The following is a 19,432-nucleotide window of genomic DNA, read 5'->3' as shown; positions in this document are numbered from 1 at the left end:
ATTTGTATATAATGGGCATCCCTGCTTAAAATGATAGATAGGAAATGATAGAAAATTCTGGCTTTCCTTTCCAATGGTGATTTTGAATCCCTTATTTCGTAACGCACTTACGAATTTTTACATAGGTTGCTTTAATTCAACTCTAACTGTCCCTATAATTTATCCTTATAATAATTAATATGTTATACAATAATATATACAAATAATGTAAAACATTTTTATACGTGTATATGTGACTCTATGTTGTTTTATATATGTATGTATGTGATATTATGTTACTTTATATACGTGTATATGTAATTCTATATTACTTTATATAAGTGTGTATATGTGATTCTATATTACTTTATATACGTGTTTGTATGTGATATTATGTTACTTTATATACGCGTATATGTAATTCTATATTACTTTATATAAGTGTGTATATGTGATTCTATATTACTTTATATACGTGTTTGTATGTGATTCTATGTTATTTTATATACGTGTATATGTAATTCTATATTACTTTATATATGTGTGTGTATGTGAGTCTATATTACTTTATAAACGTGTTTGTATGTGATTCTATATATGTGTGTATGTGATATGTTACTTTACATACCTGTGTATGTAACTCTATGTTACTTTATATACATGTATATGTAATTCTATATTACTTTATATATGTATGTGTATGTGATTCTATATTACTTTATATATATATATATATATATATATATATATATATACACACATATTTAAAACTGTCTTAATATATAAACCAATTATAAAGTCGAATTAGCATCTAAAGACGATAAGATAGTCATCAAATAAGAACGGCCTATATCTAGAGACTATCTATATATAGAAGGCACAATAATACACGATATAAAGCAAGAACAACTAATATGGCCTGATATGGAGAATAGAGAATGATAAACTACTTAAGCAAGTAATGGAGTGGACCAATAGGATAAGAAAAGAGAAAAAAACCTAAGTAAACAGATGGAGAAAATAAAAAAAATTAATAAGTAAAAGGAAGGGACAATTGGAATAAATAGAGATTAGGTATTGTACAACATTGTAAGACGAATTATTGCATAAACCAAAAAATATATATTTATAATTATAAAGTTTTTAAACAAGATAAGATTTATGACATATTAAATTATATATATATATATTGCATATACATATATGAAACACATTAATAACATTTATAAATGTTAATTTGTAGTTTATCTTTCAGAACATAAAAATTATATTTTTGATGTGTAACAAAAATAAAAAAATACAAATCAGAAAATTGGAAGTAATAAAATACAAAAAAAAATGTTTTATCTTGAAAAATACTTGACAGCAAACATTATAAAAAATGCGAATTACTAAATTGGTAATATATTGAAGAAAAGTCTTATAATATTTAATCTGAATTGTTGTCATGTATACTATTTCGACTAGTGTCAGTAATATCATGTATTGTTGAACTAACTATACTACTTTCTTCTTCATCATTCTCTTTGTCAGAAAATGTTACATTATTACATTCGTTATTCTTACCATCTGATAATAATGTTTCAAACAATGGTCCATGTTCTTTCGAAGAATTGTTCATTTCAGTTACTGAAAGAGAACTAGATGCGTTGGAATTATCGTTATTTGGCACACTACTATCATTTGGATCGTTACTAGTGTTTTCAAAATTATTCATAACTTCACACACTTGTGCAGAAACAACCTTTTTATGTTGTGCTTTATTTCGATTTGGTGGATTATTAAGTTCATAAATCTTATGTGCTATGTGAGTTCCAATTTGTTGTGCCTCATAGTCTGCTGTTATTTCGTCTTGGCCTCTCTCAGACATTGCATAATGTTTTACAGCAGCTACAAACAATAAGAAAATTTTTTTGTACAATAAGAAATATGCAATAAGCTGTTTGAAGTTTTTGTAACAACAAATTACCTCTTAAGGCTTGTAACTTAGTAGAATCTAGTGCTGGTCTAGCTGTCTCTTGTGTTTTATTTTTATTTCTATTAGATCTAGCACCAGTTACTGAACTTTCTTTAAGAGTTTTAATGCCAAAAACTGCGATAGCCAAATTTTTCACAAACTGTGGCATTGTTTTTGAAATTACACATACTGCATCATATTGACGTGCACATATATATACTCCATAACCAAGATGAATCTATAAGTAGAGCAAAAATTATGAATCGATTCAAGAAATTCTTGAAAATAGAATTAGCATATCTACCTCGTTACGCTCAATATTCCTATAACCTACAGGAAGATCTCCAACTCGGTCTTCATGTTTCATAGGATGTCTTTTAAAATATTCGGACATTAAGTCTGTTAAATAATAATAAATTATTATTTAAAAAATTTATATAAATGTATATATAATTTCGGATTAATTGCGTTCTTTACTCAGCAAAATAAGAAACAATTTTTATAGTGGATGACATCTTTTATATATTGATAAAATTCTAAGTGTTGTGTAAAGGACACCTTTACATTTGTGTACTAGTCACAAAACACATAATAAATACAGTGCGCTATTTATGACTAGCAAAAATATGTAAAGATATATAAATATTAAGCTATATGTTTTAATACAACATTTAGAATTTTATTAGTATATAAAAAAGTCATATAATGTTAGGAAATTTGCTACTTATTTTGCTGGATAGAAAACGAAATTAACCCGGAATTCTAATAGTAATAAAGTAAACATTATAATTAAAATTTAGTGCAATTAATAAGCATTTTTGAAAACCAACATATTTTAAACACATTGTATTATAATAGAATCACAAAGTGTACATAAAGGCTTATATTTTCAACTCACTTTTATCAATAAAAATGTCTTAAATGTGGTTTCTCAGCCAATCAGATAGTTTCTAAGCCAGTTTCAGAGGCATTTTTATTAATAAAAATAAGTTGAGAACATGGACATATTACTTGTAACATCCTTCTATTTGGATGTACTTACGCATGAGTTCATTGAAATTACTTAAGACCTTGATCTGAATTTCCTCATTAATCTGATAAAGTTTGGGATATTCATCTATCACTTTACTTTGAAGCTCCATATTAAAATTCATTAAATCATTAATGATCCTTTCTTTATCTTTCATTTGATTCTTTAATTTCAAATATTTTGTTTCTAAATCTTTGTTTGTTTTCCACAGTTTCTCCATCTAAAGAATAATGTGTAGTATAATTAATTGCTTTGTGTTTTTATATATTATCTCAATATTAAAATTTACCTTTTTCTTCAAGATATCGTCTTGATTAGTTTTAGGTTGTAAGTGAGCATGATTGTTCTGCAATATCAAATAAATAATTTTACTTTTCAATTATGTTGTTTATTAGTTTATACGTTATTTCATCGCAAAGCTACACATATCACATTCATGCTATTTTTCATTAATTACTTTGAATTTAACTTTTATACTATTCATAATTTATAGATATAAAACAAAATTTTTAGACGTAAAATATGTAAAAATGAGTATTTTTTAAAACAGATTTTTAATGCTTCTTACCTTTGTCGACAATGTTTCTTTAGTTTTTTGTTTAAATCCAGTAGCAATAAAATTATTATTTTCATGTAGAGTTTTATGCGAAGATTTACTTCTAGCTGTATTTTTATTTGTACAGCTTTGACCCTTAGTTATAGATGAATGTAATGCTTTTGTATTATCATGAGCAATTGAGTAATCTGTTAAGTTTTGTTTAGAACACAATTTAGAAACACTCTTGGTAATCGTAGCTGGTGATATTATTTCCTGAAAAATAAATAAAAATAATATATCATTAAAAACCATATATGTTGTAGTTTGTTACTATTTTTAAATCGTGTATCTAAGAAGAAAATTCAATTTTTATATTAAACATAATTTACTTTATTATTAGAATCGACTAATTCTTCTATACATGAGGAAACCAAATCGGTGTCGCTTTTATCATTTTGCACACAATTTCCCGTTTTGCTTGACTTCAATTTATATCGCTTGTCGTTTTTATTAATTTTTGATACTGATTGCTTCAAAGAGTTACTAGTTAAATTTTTTTCTATAAATAACGGTTCCTGTAAATAATATAAATAATGGATTAAAATATTTTTGTTTTTTTTAATATAAACTAAAAGATATATGCTTACATTTATCTCATTCTGTTTTTGATTCTTAATATCTTCTTTAGATGGCATTCCTTTTTTTTCCAAAACATTCACAAAAGTGTACAATTTTTGGTTCTTTAACTTGGCTGTTTTCATATTATTGTTTCCATTTTCAATACTTGATGTAAAATTATTGGTATTATCTTTTTTTACTAATTGTACATTTAGCTTCCTAATTTTTGCAGTAACTTTATTCTTCATATCCTCTCCCTTTAAATTTTAATAAAAGTTCGTATTTAATTTTTGTTGCTTTGAAAAGTAAAGGACCACGCACTTTTCTTAGGGAAAAATGAGTTTCATACAAATTGGCTGAAACTCTGGCAAAAGATAGCTCAAAATATGCCGATGGAAAGTTGTCATTGTTAAGTCAATCCTATGTGTCATTTCCGACTTATCAAGGTTGGAGCAGTATTTCTTGTTGATTTGTTTCCAATATTCCACATACATTAGATAACTTCATCAAAAAAAGAAAATCAACCTGATACTAAATTGCTTTTAGATAGATATTCCGTTATAAATAAAGAACAATTTTCATAAAAAATTAGAAACAAATTGACAAGAAACAATAGCTTTCCCCTGGAAGAAATCAATATTAATCCACACTTTAAGACACGTATTAATAATTATTGCCAGAAATTCATATGTTAAGTGAAATTTGAATTTAAAATTAAATGTTTTGATTTTTTTATTCAGTTGTGTGAATCGTGATTGACATTATATTGATAATCGTAATTCAACTGCAAATTTACATCTAACTTTCAATTTTAATCTGAGCGTCTCGTTTGCAATGAGTTATTTCAATCAACAACTATTAAAACGAATTAAAAAAATTAAGTTCAACGGTTACTGATAAAAAAGACTTACGTCATCTCCACGGTCAAGGTCAGATTCAGTATCAACTTCGGTTGCTGAAATACATAAACTAAAAGGCAAAAACTCTACTCTTCTGGATTGTATTTTTTCATCCACTGCTTCTTTACTTTCTGTCGTACGATAAGAAAATATATTATTAATACAATATAATTTTTTGCTTTTTGTTAAGACATAAAGCTTACTTTTATGAAAAAAATGCAAACTTCTAAAGAACATCGTAAGAACATTCTTAACATTTTCTGGGCAGCAATTATATATGTTTTTCTCCCCTTACTATTAATTTGTAAAATGTTTCATCGATAAATAATGTTGAATTTGTCAATGAAACTTAATTTTTCACGAGTTTATGTTAGAAAAAAAGATACATGATGATAGCTGCTTTGAACGTCTTTACATTATTAGGGTTGGACATGTCTTTGAGATTTATGTTATCTGATAGCAATATAAATAAATGGCTCATTAATATTACTTTTTAATCTCTTACCTTCTAAAATTACTTTTTGTTGCATTTTTCCTAATATGCCATAATAAAAGTGTCCGTCGTCCCACTTCACTTGATATTTTTTATCAAATAGTATGTTTTGAATGTCAAAATCCACTATATCGTCCGTATTAACAATAGCTTTTACACCATCTTCAAATTTGATGTAAGTAAACATGTTTGTATGTGCACTAGCTCTCGGTGATCGGTTACATTTTGCCATATTGCAATATCCTTAGGGTATAATACGTACAACGCTTTTTACTTGATGTTGCGTCGATGCGAGCGTCGCATTTTCTTTGTTTCTCACTTGTCTCTTTTTAACGTCTAATGAGAAACAAGTGAGAAACAAAGAAAATGCGACGCTCGCATCGACGCAACATCAAGTAAAAAGCGTTGTACGTATTATACCCTAAGGATATTGCAATATGGCAATGTAACCGATCACCGAGAGCTAGTGCACATACAAACATGTTTACTTACATCAAATTTGAAGATGGTGTAAAAGCTATTGTTAATACGGACGATATAGTGGATTTTGACATTCAAAACATACTATTTGATAAAAAATATCAAGTGAAGTGGGACGACGGACACTTTTATTATGGCATATTAGGAAAAATGCAACAAAAAGTAATTTTAGAAGGTAAGAGATTAAAAAGTAATATTAATGAGCCATTTATTTATATTGCTATCAGATAACATAAATCTCAAAGAAACATGTCCAACCCTAATAATGTAAAGACGTTCAAAGCAGCTATCATCATGTATCTTTTTTTCTAACATAAACTCGTGAAAAATTAAGTTTCATTGACAAATTCAACATTATTTATCGATGAAACATTTTACAAATTAATAGTAAGGGGGAAAAAGCATATATGATTGCTGCCCAGAAAATGTTAAGAATGTTCCTACGATGTTCTTTAGAAGTTTGCATTTTTTTCATAAAAGTAATCTTTATGTCTTAACAAAAAGCAAAAAATTATATTGTATTAATAATATATTTTCTTATCGTACGACAGAAAGTAAAGAAGCAGTGGATAAAAAAATACAATCCAGAAGAGTAGAGTTTTTGCCTCTTAGTTTATGTATTTCAGCAACCGAAGTTAATACTGAATCTGACCTTGACCGTAGAGATGACGTAAGTCTTTTTTATCAGTAACCGTTGAACTTAATTTTTTTAATTCGTTTTAATAGTTGTTGGTTGAAACTCATTGCAAACGAGACGCTCAGATTAAAATTGAAAGTTAGATGTAAATTTGCAGTTGAATTACGATTATCAATATAATGTCAATCACGATTTACACAACTGAATAAAAAAATCAAAACATTTAATTTTAAATTCAAATTTCACTTAACATATGAATTTCTGGCAACAATTATTAATACGTGTCTTAAAGTGTGGATTAATATTGATTTCTTCCAGGGGAAGGCTATTGTTTCTTGTCTATTTGTTTTCAATTTTTCGTGAAAATTAATCTTCAACTAAGAGAATATTTGGGCTTGTTCGTTTTAGCTACACTGGGGCTGCTCTGGGTCTGCTCTACACAGGATAATACAGGACAGATAAATAGTTTGTCCTGTATTATCTTGTTTAGAGCAGACCCAGAGCTGCCCCAGTGCAGCTAAAACGAACAAGCCCTTTGTCTAAGAGCAATTTAATATCAAGTTACTCTTTTTTCTGATGATGACTGCCCTCTTGGGATTCAAGCAAATAGCGATACCGCCACGATACGATCTCGATTGCGACCAAAATTAATTTGCATTGTTCGGTCTTAGAATCCGAGCAGCAACAATAAACGCGTTCAACTCATAGACCTAGAGACCTCTGGATTGCGCTATCTATATATGTAAAAGTGGTTGGAAAAATGGAAAGAAAGGGAGAGAGGGAACGCAAAGACAGTCAATCTCTTTCTCTTTCTATCTTGTCATACAGCGTTGAATAGAAAGTGATAGGGATGGCCGTCTTTGCATTTTTTCTCTTTTTTTCCAACTACTTTTAATGCACATTTTAATACGGATGATGCAGTCCAGGTCTCCAGGTCTATAGTTCTGTTTTACAACTATAGACGCGACCACTCATTTTTGAATCAAAAACTTCAGTTTTATAACACCTCCTCCTTGACTCTGATTCTTTTGATAAGGATGTTCCAGCATCCCAGTCTGATCAACATATCGGACACATACGGATATGTGATGTCAAATATTATTATGTGTTATAATTCTTTTTTAACACGATTGTTTTTTTTTAATTTTTGTCCATAATAAATATCAACACATTTAAGACATTCTCAGTGAACAATATCAAAGTATGTTTATAAAAATGGTTCTTTTTAATTTATAGATAACTTGTACAAAATTAAACAAAACAAACAAAGATAATATTCCAATTTTAAAAAGAAAAAGATATAACAAACTTTTTTTGAATGAAAAAAATGGAATTCCTTTGGTATCCAAACAAACTTGGAAACGATGGCAGATTTACAGTAAAGACAAAAGTGAGTAATTTAAAATTGTACGTAATTTTATAAACATATATAAAATCTGTGGTAGAAAAATGTAATTGAGAGATATCTATTATATATAAAAATAAATAAAAAAATAATTAAAGTGTAATTGAGATATCTATTATACATAAAAGTGACGTAGTATTAAATAATTTCCGCCTATAGACATATTAGGTTATAGACCGAGATGAATTGAATCAATATAAATTTTGAGCCCTTACAGAAAAGTATTTGTATTTATTTAGTTAAATACTTATTTTATGTATTTAAAATACTAAAATTGAATATTTTAAATACTCAATTTTAATACTTTAAATACAAAATATATATTTAAACAAATAAATATAACTAATAAATTTCTGTAAGGGAGACAATTGCCGTTTAAAATAAAAAACTAATATCAACTATCTCAAAACTTATATTGATCAATTCGTCTCGGTCTACCCTTTTTATATTGAAAAATTAAACTAAAAGTAATATTAGAATACTACATTAATGTTTATGCTTTAATTTTTTTATATTTCCAAAATAAAATTTTAATTATATTATATATATATATATTACATATTATACATTTCAACTGATTGAAAAAGAACTTAAAAATTGTGATAAATACAAATGTAATATATGTTATTTATTTAAGTTAATAATTTTATGTTTACTATAGTAAACATTATTATAATAAATATCTATATTGATTTTTGTATCGTTATAAATATTTTAATTTTTTATATGTTTAATAATTTTTTTACAGACAATCAAAGCAAAAATATATCAAAATATGTATTTTCACCTTTCAAAACAAATTATATTGATACATCAAATATAAACAAAACTACTTTACATACTATTCACAAAATTAACAAACAAATCCTTGTACCTCAAGAAACTGGTGATAGTAGTTTGAATTGTTATGGACACAATAACAACAAAGACGTCAAAATTGATTCTGTGAAAGAAGATTTATATCAGAACAAAAGCGAGGAAGAAGAAATTAATACTGATAATTCTACTTGCGAAATATTTGATACTGATGATGTAAGGATTACTAATGATGCGAATATAAAACGCAATAATATTATAATGTTTCAAAGCTCAAAAACAACAGTTGATGAAGTTGTACAAATGATACACACTTATTGTGTTCGCTTTAATTGTTCCGATGAAGCAAGATTAGCTTTATTTAATATGGCAACTATTTGGGCAGGTTCAAATTTTTCAACATTCATGAATTCTAAATATATGATAAGCAAGCGTTTGGATCCTCCAGAAGAATTAAATCAATATGTATTTTATTGTACCGAGTGTAATAGTGTATTAGGAAAATTTTATAGAAAAGATTTGTTATCGCGTAGTTACCGCCATTGTAATGGATGTCAGCAAAAATATAAAATAAGTACTAATTCTTCTAAATATTTTGTAAGTACGGATATAAAATTTCAATTACAGACTGTTTTACGAAATTCAAATGTATGCAAATTATTGCTTCGAAACATTAAGAATATTGAGAGCAAACTAACAAATAAAAATTTAAATACCATTGTTGATGTTTATGATGGAGAAATATACAAGACACTGTATAATAGTAAACGCAAAAACACAATATTATTAACTTTTAATTTTAATGTAGATGGTGCACCTATTTCTAAAAGTAGCAAGAGTTCAATGTGGCCTATCCAGTTAATAATTAACGAATTACCAAAAAATATACGCTTTAGATATATATTGCTCGCAGGAATATGTATCACAAAATCTGAACCTAACTCACAATTTATGAATCTATATATGAATGTGTTTATTGAGCAGATTCGTGATTTGATGAAAAATGGTATAGTTATAAGTCTAGAAAATGGTAAAAAATGTAATTTTATATTGCAACCACTTTGTTCATCAGTAGACTCTGTTGCTCGACCTATAATACAGAATCGCTTCCAATTTAACGGTTATTTTGGCTGTAGTTGGTGCTATCATTATGGAGAATATGTTAACGGTGCCATGCGATATCCATTTATGGATGACGATCCGCCTTTAAGAGACCATGAATCATACATTAAAGACATGAAGTACGCTGAAAAAATACATAGACCATCTAAAGGTGTTAAAAATTTTGCAGAAATTACGAATTTAGAAAATTTTGATTGTGTTTGGGGATTTTTGTATGATTATATGCATGGCCTCTTACTTGTGTGTGTGTGTGTGTGTGTGTGTGGTGTTGTTTGTACTTTGTGGACGAAGTTTTGGGCAAATATCGGTACAAAAGAGTATAATCTATCCAAAATTGATAAAATAAATATTGAAAAGCGATTATTAAATATTAAAATGCCAAGTAAAATTCATAGATCACCGAGATCCTTTAATAGTGGAAAATGGAAAGCTAGTGAGTGGAGATCTTGGGTATTATATCTAAGTATTCCATGTCTTTTGAGAATACTAAACACAAAATATTTAAGCTCTTTTGGACTTTTAGTTCGTTGTACTCATAAGCTTTTATCAAAAATTATAACAAAGGAAGATTTAAAAAAGTGCGAAATTGATTTTATATATTTCACTGCACAATGTGAAGAATTATATGGAAAAAGTAGTATGAATTTCAATACTCATGCATTACTTCATGTTGTTAATCACGTATATAAAAGTGGTCCACTTCCATTGACTTCAGCTTTTCCTTACGAAAATGGAATTTTTGTACTAAAGCAGAAATTGTCAGGTCCAAAAGGAGCTTTAATACAGCTTTCTAAACGTTTAGTGCAAAAAACAATGTTAGAAACCGAATTGTTAAATACGTCCGACAATAATTCTTCACGCTTTTGTAAAAGTATTTTGCGTAATCATTTTTTCTTGGAAGGAAATAGTTTGGAAGTCAATTCAAGTGTGACTCTCTTAGCGAACGATAATAATATAAATCAAAATATCACACAAGTTTTAAAGAATGCTATTGTTGATATAAGATTAGAGGACGTAAAAGCGTTTAATAAAGCGATTTACAAAAATGTTTTATACACTACTACTTGTTATAAACGAGAAAAAAAAACCGATGACAGATTTTTTGAAGATGAAACTGGTGACATAATTGAAATATTTAAAATTGTTTTATATAATACTAAACCTTATATTTTAGGATATAAATATAATGTAAAGTGTCTAAGTATTGGCAACGTGATAATTGATTCAATATTCGAAGTAACATCTAAATCTTCTAGTTTAAATTTGTTTACTTTTCAAAATATTAAAAAACAAATTGTATATATAAACATTGAAAATGGATATTTTTGCCGAATGCCGAACACTTACGAAACTCAATAATTCCATAAATATTGTAAACCGCTTTATTAAATGCTTTATGTCCTCTATCATCTTACATTAACAATATTTCCAAACTATTTTCTTCCAAGAAAAGTAGTTTAAAAATATATATATACATGATACTGATTCAGATTAAATATTATAAAATTTTTCTTCGATGAATTACCAATTTAGTAATTCTCATTTTTTATAGTGTTTGCTGCCAAGTATTTTCCGATAAAACATATTTTTTTTTGTATTTTATTACTTCCAATTTTCTGATTTGTATTTTTTTATTTTTGTTACACATCAAAAATATAATTTTTATGTTCTGAAAGATAAACTACAAATTAACATCTATGTATAAATATATATATATATATATATATATATATATTTAAAACTGTCTTAATATATAAACCAATCATAAAGTCGAATTAGCATCTAAAGACATTACTTATAAGATAGTAGTCATCAAATAAGAACGGCCTATATCTAGAAACTATGTATATATAGAAGGCACAATAATATATATATATATATATACACATATATATAAAGTAATATAGAATCACATACACACACATGTATAAAGTAATATAAAATTACATATATACATATATAAAGTAACATAGAGTTACATACACAGATATGTAAAGTAACATAATATCACATACACACATATATAGAATTACATATAAACGCGTTTATAAAGTAATATAGAATCACATACACACATATATAGAATCACATACAAACACGTTTATAAAGTAATATAGACTCACATACACACACATATATAAAGTAACACAGAATTACATATACACACGTATGTAAAATAACATAGAATTACATATAAACATATGTAAAGTCACATAGAATCACATACACGCACATATATAAAGTAACATAGAATCACATATACACATGTATATAAAGTAACATAGAGTCCCATATTAGTATGTAAAGTAACATAAAATTATTTACATGTTAAATATGCTTTTTTAATACTTACATGATATCAGAGTGTTACATATAGATGATTTCTATATAATTAAATATATTAATTCAATATGATGAGATTTAAACAAGTTTTTTTTATTATAGAATATTATAAATTGTTTATTATAAGAAAATATTAAAATCGAAAGTATTAAAATAAATAATGCATTATGTAACTTATAATCAGAATACAATTTTAAAAATATACATTATGATACAAAGTGTATATCGCACAGTATATTTTTATGACTAAATATTATTAACAATATTACATGAAACAGAGGCATCAAAATGGAAAAGTAACTTTACATTAAATTTGATTTATTGAGAATTAAAATTTTCTAAAGATTTTAAAATATAGATTATGATTAAACTTTCTATAGATTATTATGAAATAGCTTTAGCTCAAGTTTTTTATGAAAAAATATCATAAACAGTTTATTATAGAATAATCATAAATAAATGACAAAACTTCTTTACATATAAAAGAATATTAACTGATATACAAATTTTCATATTCAATAGTATTAAAAGAAATAATATTATAAAATATCATTAAACTATATTGGAAGTGTATGTATTGTGACATTGGTTAAAAACTCGTCGTATCAATCAACATAAAGATTCTATGTTATAGTAATGAAATCTATTCATCTCCTATCTATTATTTTAAGCAGGGATGTTTATCATATCGATAAACGATGCAATCGTATTTATCGGTGTGCATCAAGACGAAGTTTAGGTTGTTACGCAGTATTAGTGCAGAATCAAGATGAGACATATACTTTAAGAACATCGCACAATCATCTAGCAAACGAAACAATGTTGCAAGAAATTGAAATAAAGCAGGAAATGCTGCGAATATGTCGAGAAACAATAATGAAGCCAAAAGATGTCTTTGATATGGTATGTCAACGGTAAGTTAACGTTAAAATATTTTTGTTATTTATACAAAATAAATGTGTCTGTGTATGTAAAAATATAATAATCTAATAGTATAATAGTATTTAATGAAGAAAATGAGATTTATGTAAAAATAAGTAATTTTGATAACTTTTTTTGTTAAGACGTTTCAATTTTATATTATTTAATTACAATAATATTATACAATATTAAACGAAATAATGGTTCTATAATTATTTTCTGAGATAAATTTTCGCAAAGACAAAGAAAACAATTTTAAGTTTAGTCGTGGTAAAGAATGATGTTATGTGAAAATACGATAAGTTTAATGCTTTTTGTGCCTATTTTATTTGTTTGGATTTTATAAGAACTTAATTTCAATTATTTATGTCGATTCGTATGTTATATGCATAAGTTGCATTCCGGAATTACTATTATCATATTTTGTTAACATTCGAAGAACAAGTAAATTTCGGATATTTTTCTATAATGGGTAAAAAATGTTGTATTGTTATTGCTATTAAATTGTACAATGATTTGGGATTAAACTAATTAAAATGCAAAAGTTTATAAAATTTTATGATATGCTACTTTAAACAAATTTTTATATATACTATGTCTCGATCGGAATTGATCTTCCACTTGCACAAAATACCGGAAACTTTCCGATCGCATCGGATATTCAAGTATGTTTGTGATTGAATATTTTAATAAAAACCATTAACGAATCGGAAAATTTTTCAAATATTTATATATATATATAATAGTTTTTTTAAGTTGTTTTTCCGACGACACGTGTAATCATCTTAACATGTCCATAATCTTATATTTATATAAATATAAGAAAGTAAGTTTATGAAAAACTACGAAAATTTTGATGTTTCAAATAAAATGTTTAAGCTAAAAAAATGTTTGAATAATCAAAATAAGGAAATCTACAATTTTTTTTATTTCTAATAAATCAATCAAATAAAAGAATTTGAAAAAATAAATAAGCAATTTTATTAATATTTGCAATGCCAGATTCAATATTAAACTTTTTAACTTAGATTATCTTTATTTGCGTTGCTTCTTTCTACCTTACAGAAACCCAGCAGTTGCGAAGAAGATATCTTATCGTACTATGAGAAGCTTTCTTTATAGAGAACAAATACGTCAGAGACCGAAAATACCACAAACCATTGACGAACTTGAGATAAAATTAATGAATTACCGTGCGATGGAACGCATTTATAAAGGCACGGTATTATCAGACAATGGCTATAGAGCAGTATTATTTACAACGGATGCCCTATTAAATGCTCTAGTAGCAGCCACAGAAATATTTATGGACGGTACATTTTCGGTAAGTAACATTTAAGATTTAAATGGACAAAAATGAATAAAAAAAAAAACATTTAAATATATTTACAATGAAGAAATTCATCCCTTTGAACAGGTTGTTCCTAGAATGCCATCTTTTGTGCAATTATATATCATTTATATACGATATATGGACACAGTACGTTAAGCATATAAAACATTATTTATTTAATAACTTTTGATCTCTTTATGAATGTTAATAAAATGTTATATTTACTATTTTGTTTTTTATCTATTAGGGCATACCTGTCCTTTTTGCATTGTGTGAGAAGCGCACAATAGATGTATACAATGCAATTTGGCAAAGGGTAAAGGAGCTCCATCCGAATGCATTGCAAGGAGTGCAGTCAATTATGATTGATTACGAACATGCAGCGATGACAGTTGCAAAAAGGTTTTTCCAGAAGCACGTATAACTGGTAGTTGGTTTCATTTTAATCAAGTACGTATTTATATAGTATCTAAAATAATAAACAAAAATTTATTAATTTTATGTTTTTTATAAAGCTCTTTTGTTGTTACACGATTCATGTGCTTGTTAAATATGATTCAATATTCTATTAAATATTACATATTACGCAGGCCATATTAAGACGCTGGAAAGCTTTAGGTTTAATGGCAGCCCCTAGAAGGATTCTTGGTTTTGCCATGACTTTGCCATTAGCACCGGTCGATGCATTTGAGGAAGGTTTGCGGATAATTCAAGAAGAAGCTGATCTCGTATCCACAGAGCATCCCGCTGTATTACAATTCACAGTCTATTTAAGACGTACATGGCTTCCTGCGAAAGAAAAAGTTTGCGTTTTTAATACGCCAATAAGAACGAACAATTTTGTGGAAGATTTTCATTACGTACTTTTCCACAGATTTGACGGAATACATCCTAATATTTGGCAGTTTCTTCGTACGTATTTCTTATTATCACAATAACTTTTCAACATACATTGTATAACTGTATTTCTGCAATATAATCTTTTCATCTTACAGAAAGTTTAGGTGAATTACTTATTGACCAAGAAATAAATATTGAGAGATTAGCGGAAGGGCGTAGCGTAAAGAGAGTACGCATCCGACATAACATAGTGCGCGACAAACAAATTGCGGAAGCACAAGTCAATTTGAGCTCTGGAAGGTAATTCAATATCTCTAAATGAAATTTTGCGACAGAAGAGACAAAAATATATATCAATTAAAGAAAGAAGAATAGCTTTTGCTATTAATTAATAAATATGTAATTAAAACGCTACAAAGAGCTTAAGCTGGATCTTGTTTGCTAATAATTTTAATTTATTGAACAGTACAAACGTTTCAGCCATGGGATTTGGAGATTTTCAGTGTATATATATTTAAAAAAGCAATCACAATTGATTTAAATAATGCTACGCATACATGTTCTCCGGAAGTATTATATTGTTTTGATGCTTTCTTTTGTATTCGATTTACATTTATAGTTCTATTGTTTATCCGCTGTTTTTGCAACTCGATAACGATTTGAACGTCATACTTAAAATTTTCCTTGAACTTAGTACTTGAAACAAGTTAATAAATTATTGGCATTGTCCTATGTTCCGTGTCTATCAAATTCTGTGTTTTTGTGGTCAAGCCTTGTAAAACAATGAATTTTCTTGCAAGATCATTGTTTTACAAACAAACAAACAAACGAACAAACAAAGAAAAAAAACCGCACACACAGAATTTGATACACCCAAAACATAGGATGTCAATGACAATAATTTATTAAGTTATTATAAGGACTAAATTTAAGAGAAATTTTAAGTATAACGTTCAAATGGATCGTTATCGAGTTGCAAAAACAGAGAATAAACAATAAAACTAAACATGTAAATCACGAATACAGAATAAAGCATTAAAACAATATAATACTTTCGGAAAATGTATGCGTAACATTATTCAAATCAATTGTGATTCTTTATTTTAATATATATATACATTGAGAAAGGCCAAATTCCGTAGTTGAAACGTTTGTACTGTTCATTGAATTAAAATTATTAACAAACAAGATCCGACCTTAGCTGTTTGTAGCGTTTTATTACATATTTAGGAATACATATGTTCTTCAAAGTTGTATCACATTTTTATGTAATATGTTTAATGTTAAATTATTGTAATTTTCTATTTGCATAATATAATATGATATATAATAATATATTAATGTAATTTTTATTACTGTAGGCTTTCGCTGAGAGAATTTCTGCAAACACTCTGCAGGGTGTCGCAAATGCCTAAAGAGAACTTTGGTTTGTTTTAAAATTTCATGATATACACACACATATATATATATATATAATACTTCGTAGTATATACTTTGTAGAAGAGGGCAAAGAAAATAATATATTCTTATTGTAGCTCTACAAGACGATATTTTAGATGACACTCCAGGACATGAGGAAACAATAGATAACAATCTATTAGATGCGCATACAGGTATCGTACATATAAATATCTTATATTTTAACTTTGTCATTTTTATCGGTCATATTCCTTCTAAAGTGCGATTTTACTTTCGTTCTGTTTTTGACGTATATAATACGTCAAAATATATAAAGACAATTATATTGCTTCGTTGTTTTCGATTCATTTTAATACGTGAATAGTGTGTCTACAAGATATTGATATAGAAATTATTTTAATAGTTTATTATATTTACGTATACTTTTATGGCAGAGTAGAAAACAAACTTTTCTATATTTTTATACTCACAGTAAGATGAAAATAAAAGAAATAAATTTTTCTTCCTTACTTTTTTATTTATAATTTAGTTTTATAAATTTCTGCAAACATTTATATTCGTTGTTTACAGTGCAGAAACCTGTGTCCATATCACATACTGTTATTGAAAATCAAGAGGTTGATAGAACAGAGCTAATAATTGCAAACGTTGCATCTGACAGACATGGATTATCACGAGGTACGTTTGAAAGAATTTGAGTTAAAATTTTGCTTCTATCTTCAATTAAAATTTTCACACGTTTGTAAATTCTTAAAAGACTGCGCGCGCGCGATAGATTTAATTTAGATAGAAATTAAATCCCTTTGTATCTTGAATAGGCAATTCGAACAACAAACAATTTTTTACTTAGAGTTTAAAGAAAAGGAATTTTCGATAAAATTTAGCAAATTCTTCTAAGTATATTCAAATTATTATTTTGGAAATTCAAATTAAGCGTATTCAATATCGGATGTATCACTGACAATTTTCGATAAATATTTTCTTGAGTATTTTACTGTCTGAAAAATTTTTAAAAGATATATTATTCTATTTTATCTTATGTCATTATTTATTCGTAATAGTAAGCATGCATACAGGATGGATGATTTAAAACGAGTGTAAAGTTTCAATAAATTATTTGGAAGATTATTTCGTAAAAAAATGTCATATGAACATATAGGTTCTTTTTCTTTTTAAAATTGACATCCTTAATATTTACACAGTTGGTGCAATGCGTTCATTCAGCTCAAGGAGCACATTTTAAGTTTTTTTTCTTTTTTTTCTTTAAATATAAAAATGTGAATTATAAATAAATGATGCATATCCTCTTGTTTTATTTTGAGTTTACAACGATTACTTTTATTAAGCATATGATTTTACTGTGACAACGGCAAAATTTTAAAACTTTTAATTACATAGATATTGATATATATGTATGTATAAGGTTTTGTTTATACTTTTTTTCAGAATAATCTCTCGAATAATCTGTCTAAATTTGTTACACTTGTTTTGAATCAACTTGCACACTCTGTTAACATAATTATGGAATCGAAATTGTAAAGCTTATCTATCTTATGATAAAGATCTTTTGTTTATTAATAACGAACTCTCAAATACGACTCAAATGCGCAATCTACTGTATCAGTGATTATATAAGAGAAAAAATATCACAGATTTTATATTATTAATTGACACTTATTTGCATGTGCGGTTAATTATTGACTTTATATAGAATATTTTGCAAAATAATATCTTTTCAATATTAAAAACTTATTACTATTTTCTTCCAATTGACAGCATCGGTTGTTGCTAATTCAGAGCCGGATTCAGAATTGGATATTACCAGAACCAATCTTCCACGGAGTCGTGGAAGACCTCCATGTAATCGTGGAAGACCTCCACGCAGTCGTGGCAGACCTCCACGCAGTCGTGGCAGACCTCCGAGACGCGGTCGTAATTTGCAAAGAGGTAAAATAATCTGTATTTTATAGAGCAGCGCTCGGAAGTTGCACATTTCGAGCCGATCCAGGAGACGACGCCTCTGTTTGCCCCACTACCGCCCGGCCGCTGGCGGCCGAGCCGCCGATAGCTTCTGGCGCAGGAGCGTTTTATATAAGAAATAGGCTGGGTTGTTGAGGCACCTCTCAGAAAAAATAGTAATATTTTTCTTTGTTACATAAATAATGTTTATTTTCATTAATAATTAAATATATATATATATTATGTATTAATGAAAATAAACATTATTTATGTAGTGAAGAAAATGTTACGATTTCCTGAGAGATGCCTAAACAATTCAGCCTATTTCTAATATAAAACGCTCCTGAGCCAGAGGAGCTATCGACGGCTCGGCCGCCAGCGGCCGGGCGGTAGTGGGGGAACAGGAGGCGTCGTTTCCTGAATCGGCTCGAAATGTGCAACTAATTCCGAGCGTTGTTATACAGTATAGATGTATACCTTATAAAAATGTGTAATTTGTATATATCTTATAAGTTATATTTTAGAACATATAAAAGAAGAAAATTATACAAAATGATTTTTATTTTCCAGCCGCTGAAACATTCGAACCCATAAGTCAAATCGAAGAAGCTCATTCTATTGAAGGTAGGTACCCGAGACGAAA

At 27.5% G+C, this 19,432-nt stretch overlaps 3 protein-coding genes across 5 annotated transcripts; 2 read left to right on the top strand and 1 right to left on the bottom strand.

Moving 5' to 3' along the window:
• Positions 1-1,174: 1,174 nt before the first annotated feature.
• Positions 1,175-5,276, bottom strand: LOC105679704 (BEN domain-containing protein 5-like). 2 transcript variants are annotated; one of them, XM_067358272.1, is made up of 6 exons: positions 5,034-5,276; positions 4,152-4,379; positions 2,979-3,777; positions 2,241-2,335; positions 1,949-2,174; positions 1,175-1,869 (listed from the first exon to the last, which is right to left on the bottom strand). In XM_067358272.1, the coding sequence occupies exons 3-6, from the start codon at positions 3,184-3,186 to the stop codon at positions 1,409-1,411; spliced, it is 990 nt and encodes a 329-aa protein (XP_067214373.1). In that variant the 5' UTR covers positions 3,187-3,777; positions 4,152-4,379; positions 5,034-5,276; the 3' UTR covers positions 1,175-1,408. The 2 variants fall into 2 exon arrangements, with proteins under 2 accessions (XP_067214373.1, XP_067214374.1); XM_067358273.1 differs by lacking the exon at positions 5,034-5,276 and having other exon boundaries at positions 1,181-1,869; positions 4,152-4,734.
• A 2,630-nt stretch (positions 5,277-7,906) lies between these two features.
• LOC137000788 (uncharacterized) lies at positions 7,907-11,637 on the top strand. Its single transcript, XM_067358266.1, has 2 exons — positions 7,907-8,021; positions 8,785-11,637. The coding sequence occupies exon 2, from the start codon at positions 9,114-9,116 to the stop codon at positions 11,331-11,333; it is 2,220 nt and encodes a 739-aa protein (XP_067214367.1). The 5' UTR covers positions 7,907-8,021; positions 8,785-9,113; the 3' UTR covers positions 11,334-11,637.
• A 197-nt stretch (positions 11,638-11,834) lies between these two features.
• Positions 11,835-16,648, top strand: LOC137000793 (uncharacterized). 2 transcript variants are annotated; one of them, XR_010890978.1, is made up of 5 exons: positions 11,835-13,231; positions 14,304-14,562; positions 14,656-14,718; positions 14,819-15,483; positions 15,567-16,648. XR_010890978.1 is itself a non-coding variant. In XM_067358274.1 (4 exons), the coding sequence occupies exons 1-4, from the start codon at positions 12,954-12,956 to the stop codon at positions 14,993-14,995; spliced, it is 777 nt and encodes a 258-aa protein (XP_067214375.1). In that variant the 5' UTR covers positions 11,835-12,953; the 3' UTR covers positions 14,996-16,648. The 2 variants fall into 2 exon arrangements, 1 of the variants encoding a protein (XP_067214375.1); XM_067358274.1 differs by having other exon boundaries at positions 14,819-16,648.
• Positions 16,649-19,432: the final 2,784 nt, after the last annotated feature.

Source organism: Linepithema humile, chromosome 6 (genome assembly GCF_040581485.1).
Source record: "Linepithema humile isolate Giens D197 chromosome 6, Lhum_UNIL_v1.0, whole genome shotgun sequence".
NCBI lineage: Eukaryota > Metazoa > Arthropoda > Insecta > Hymenoptera > Formicidae > Linepithema > Linepithema humile.
This window is presented reverse-complemented; position numbering and strand designations above follow the sequence as displayed.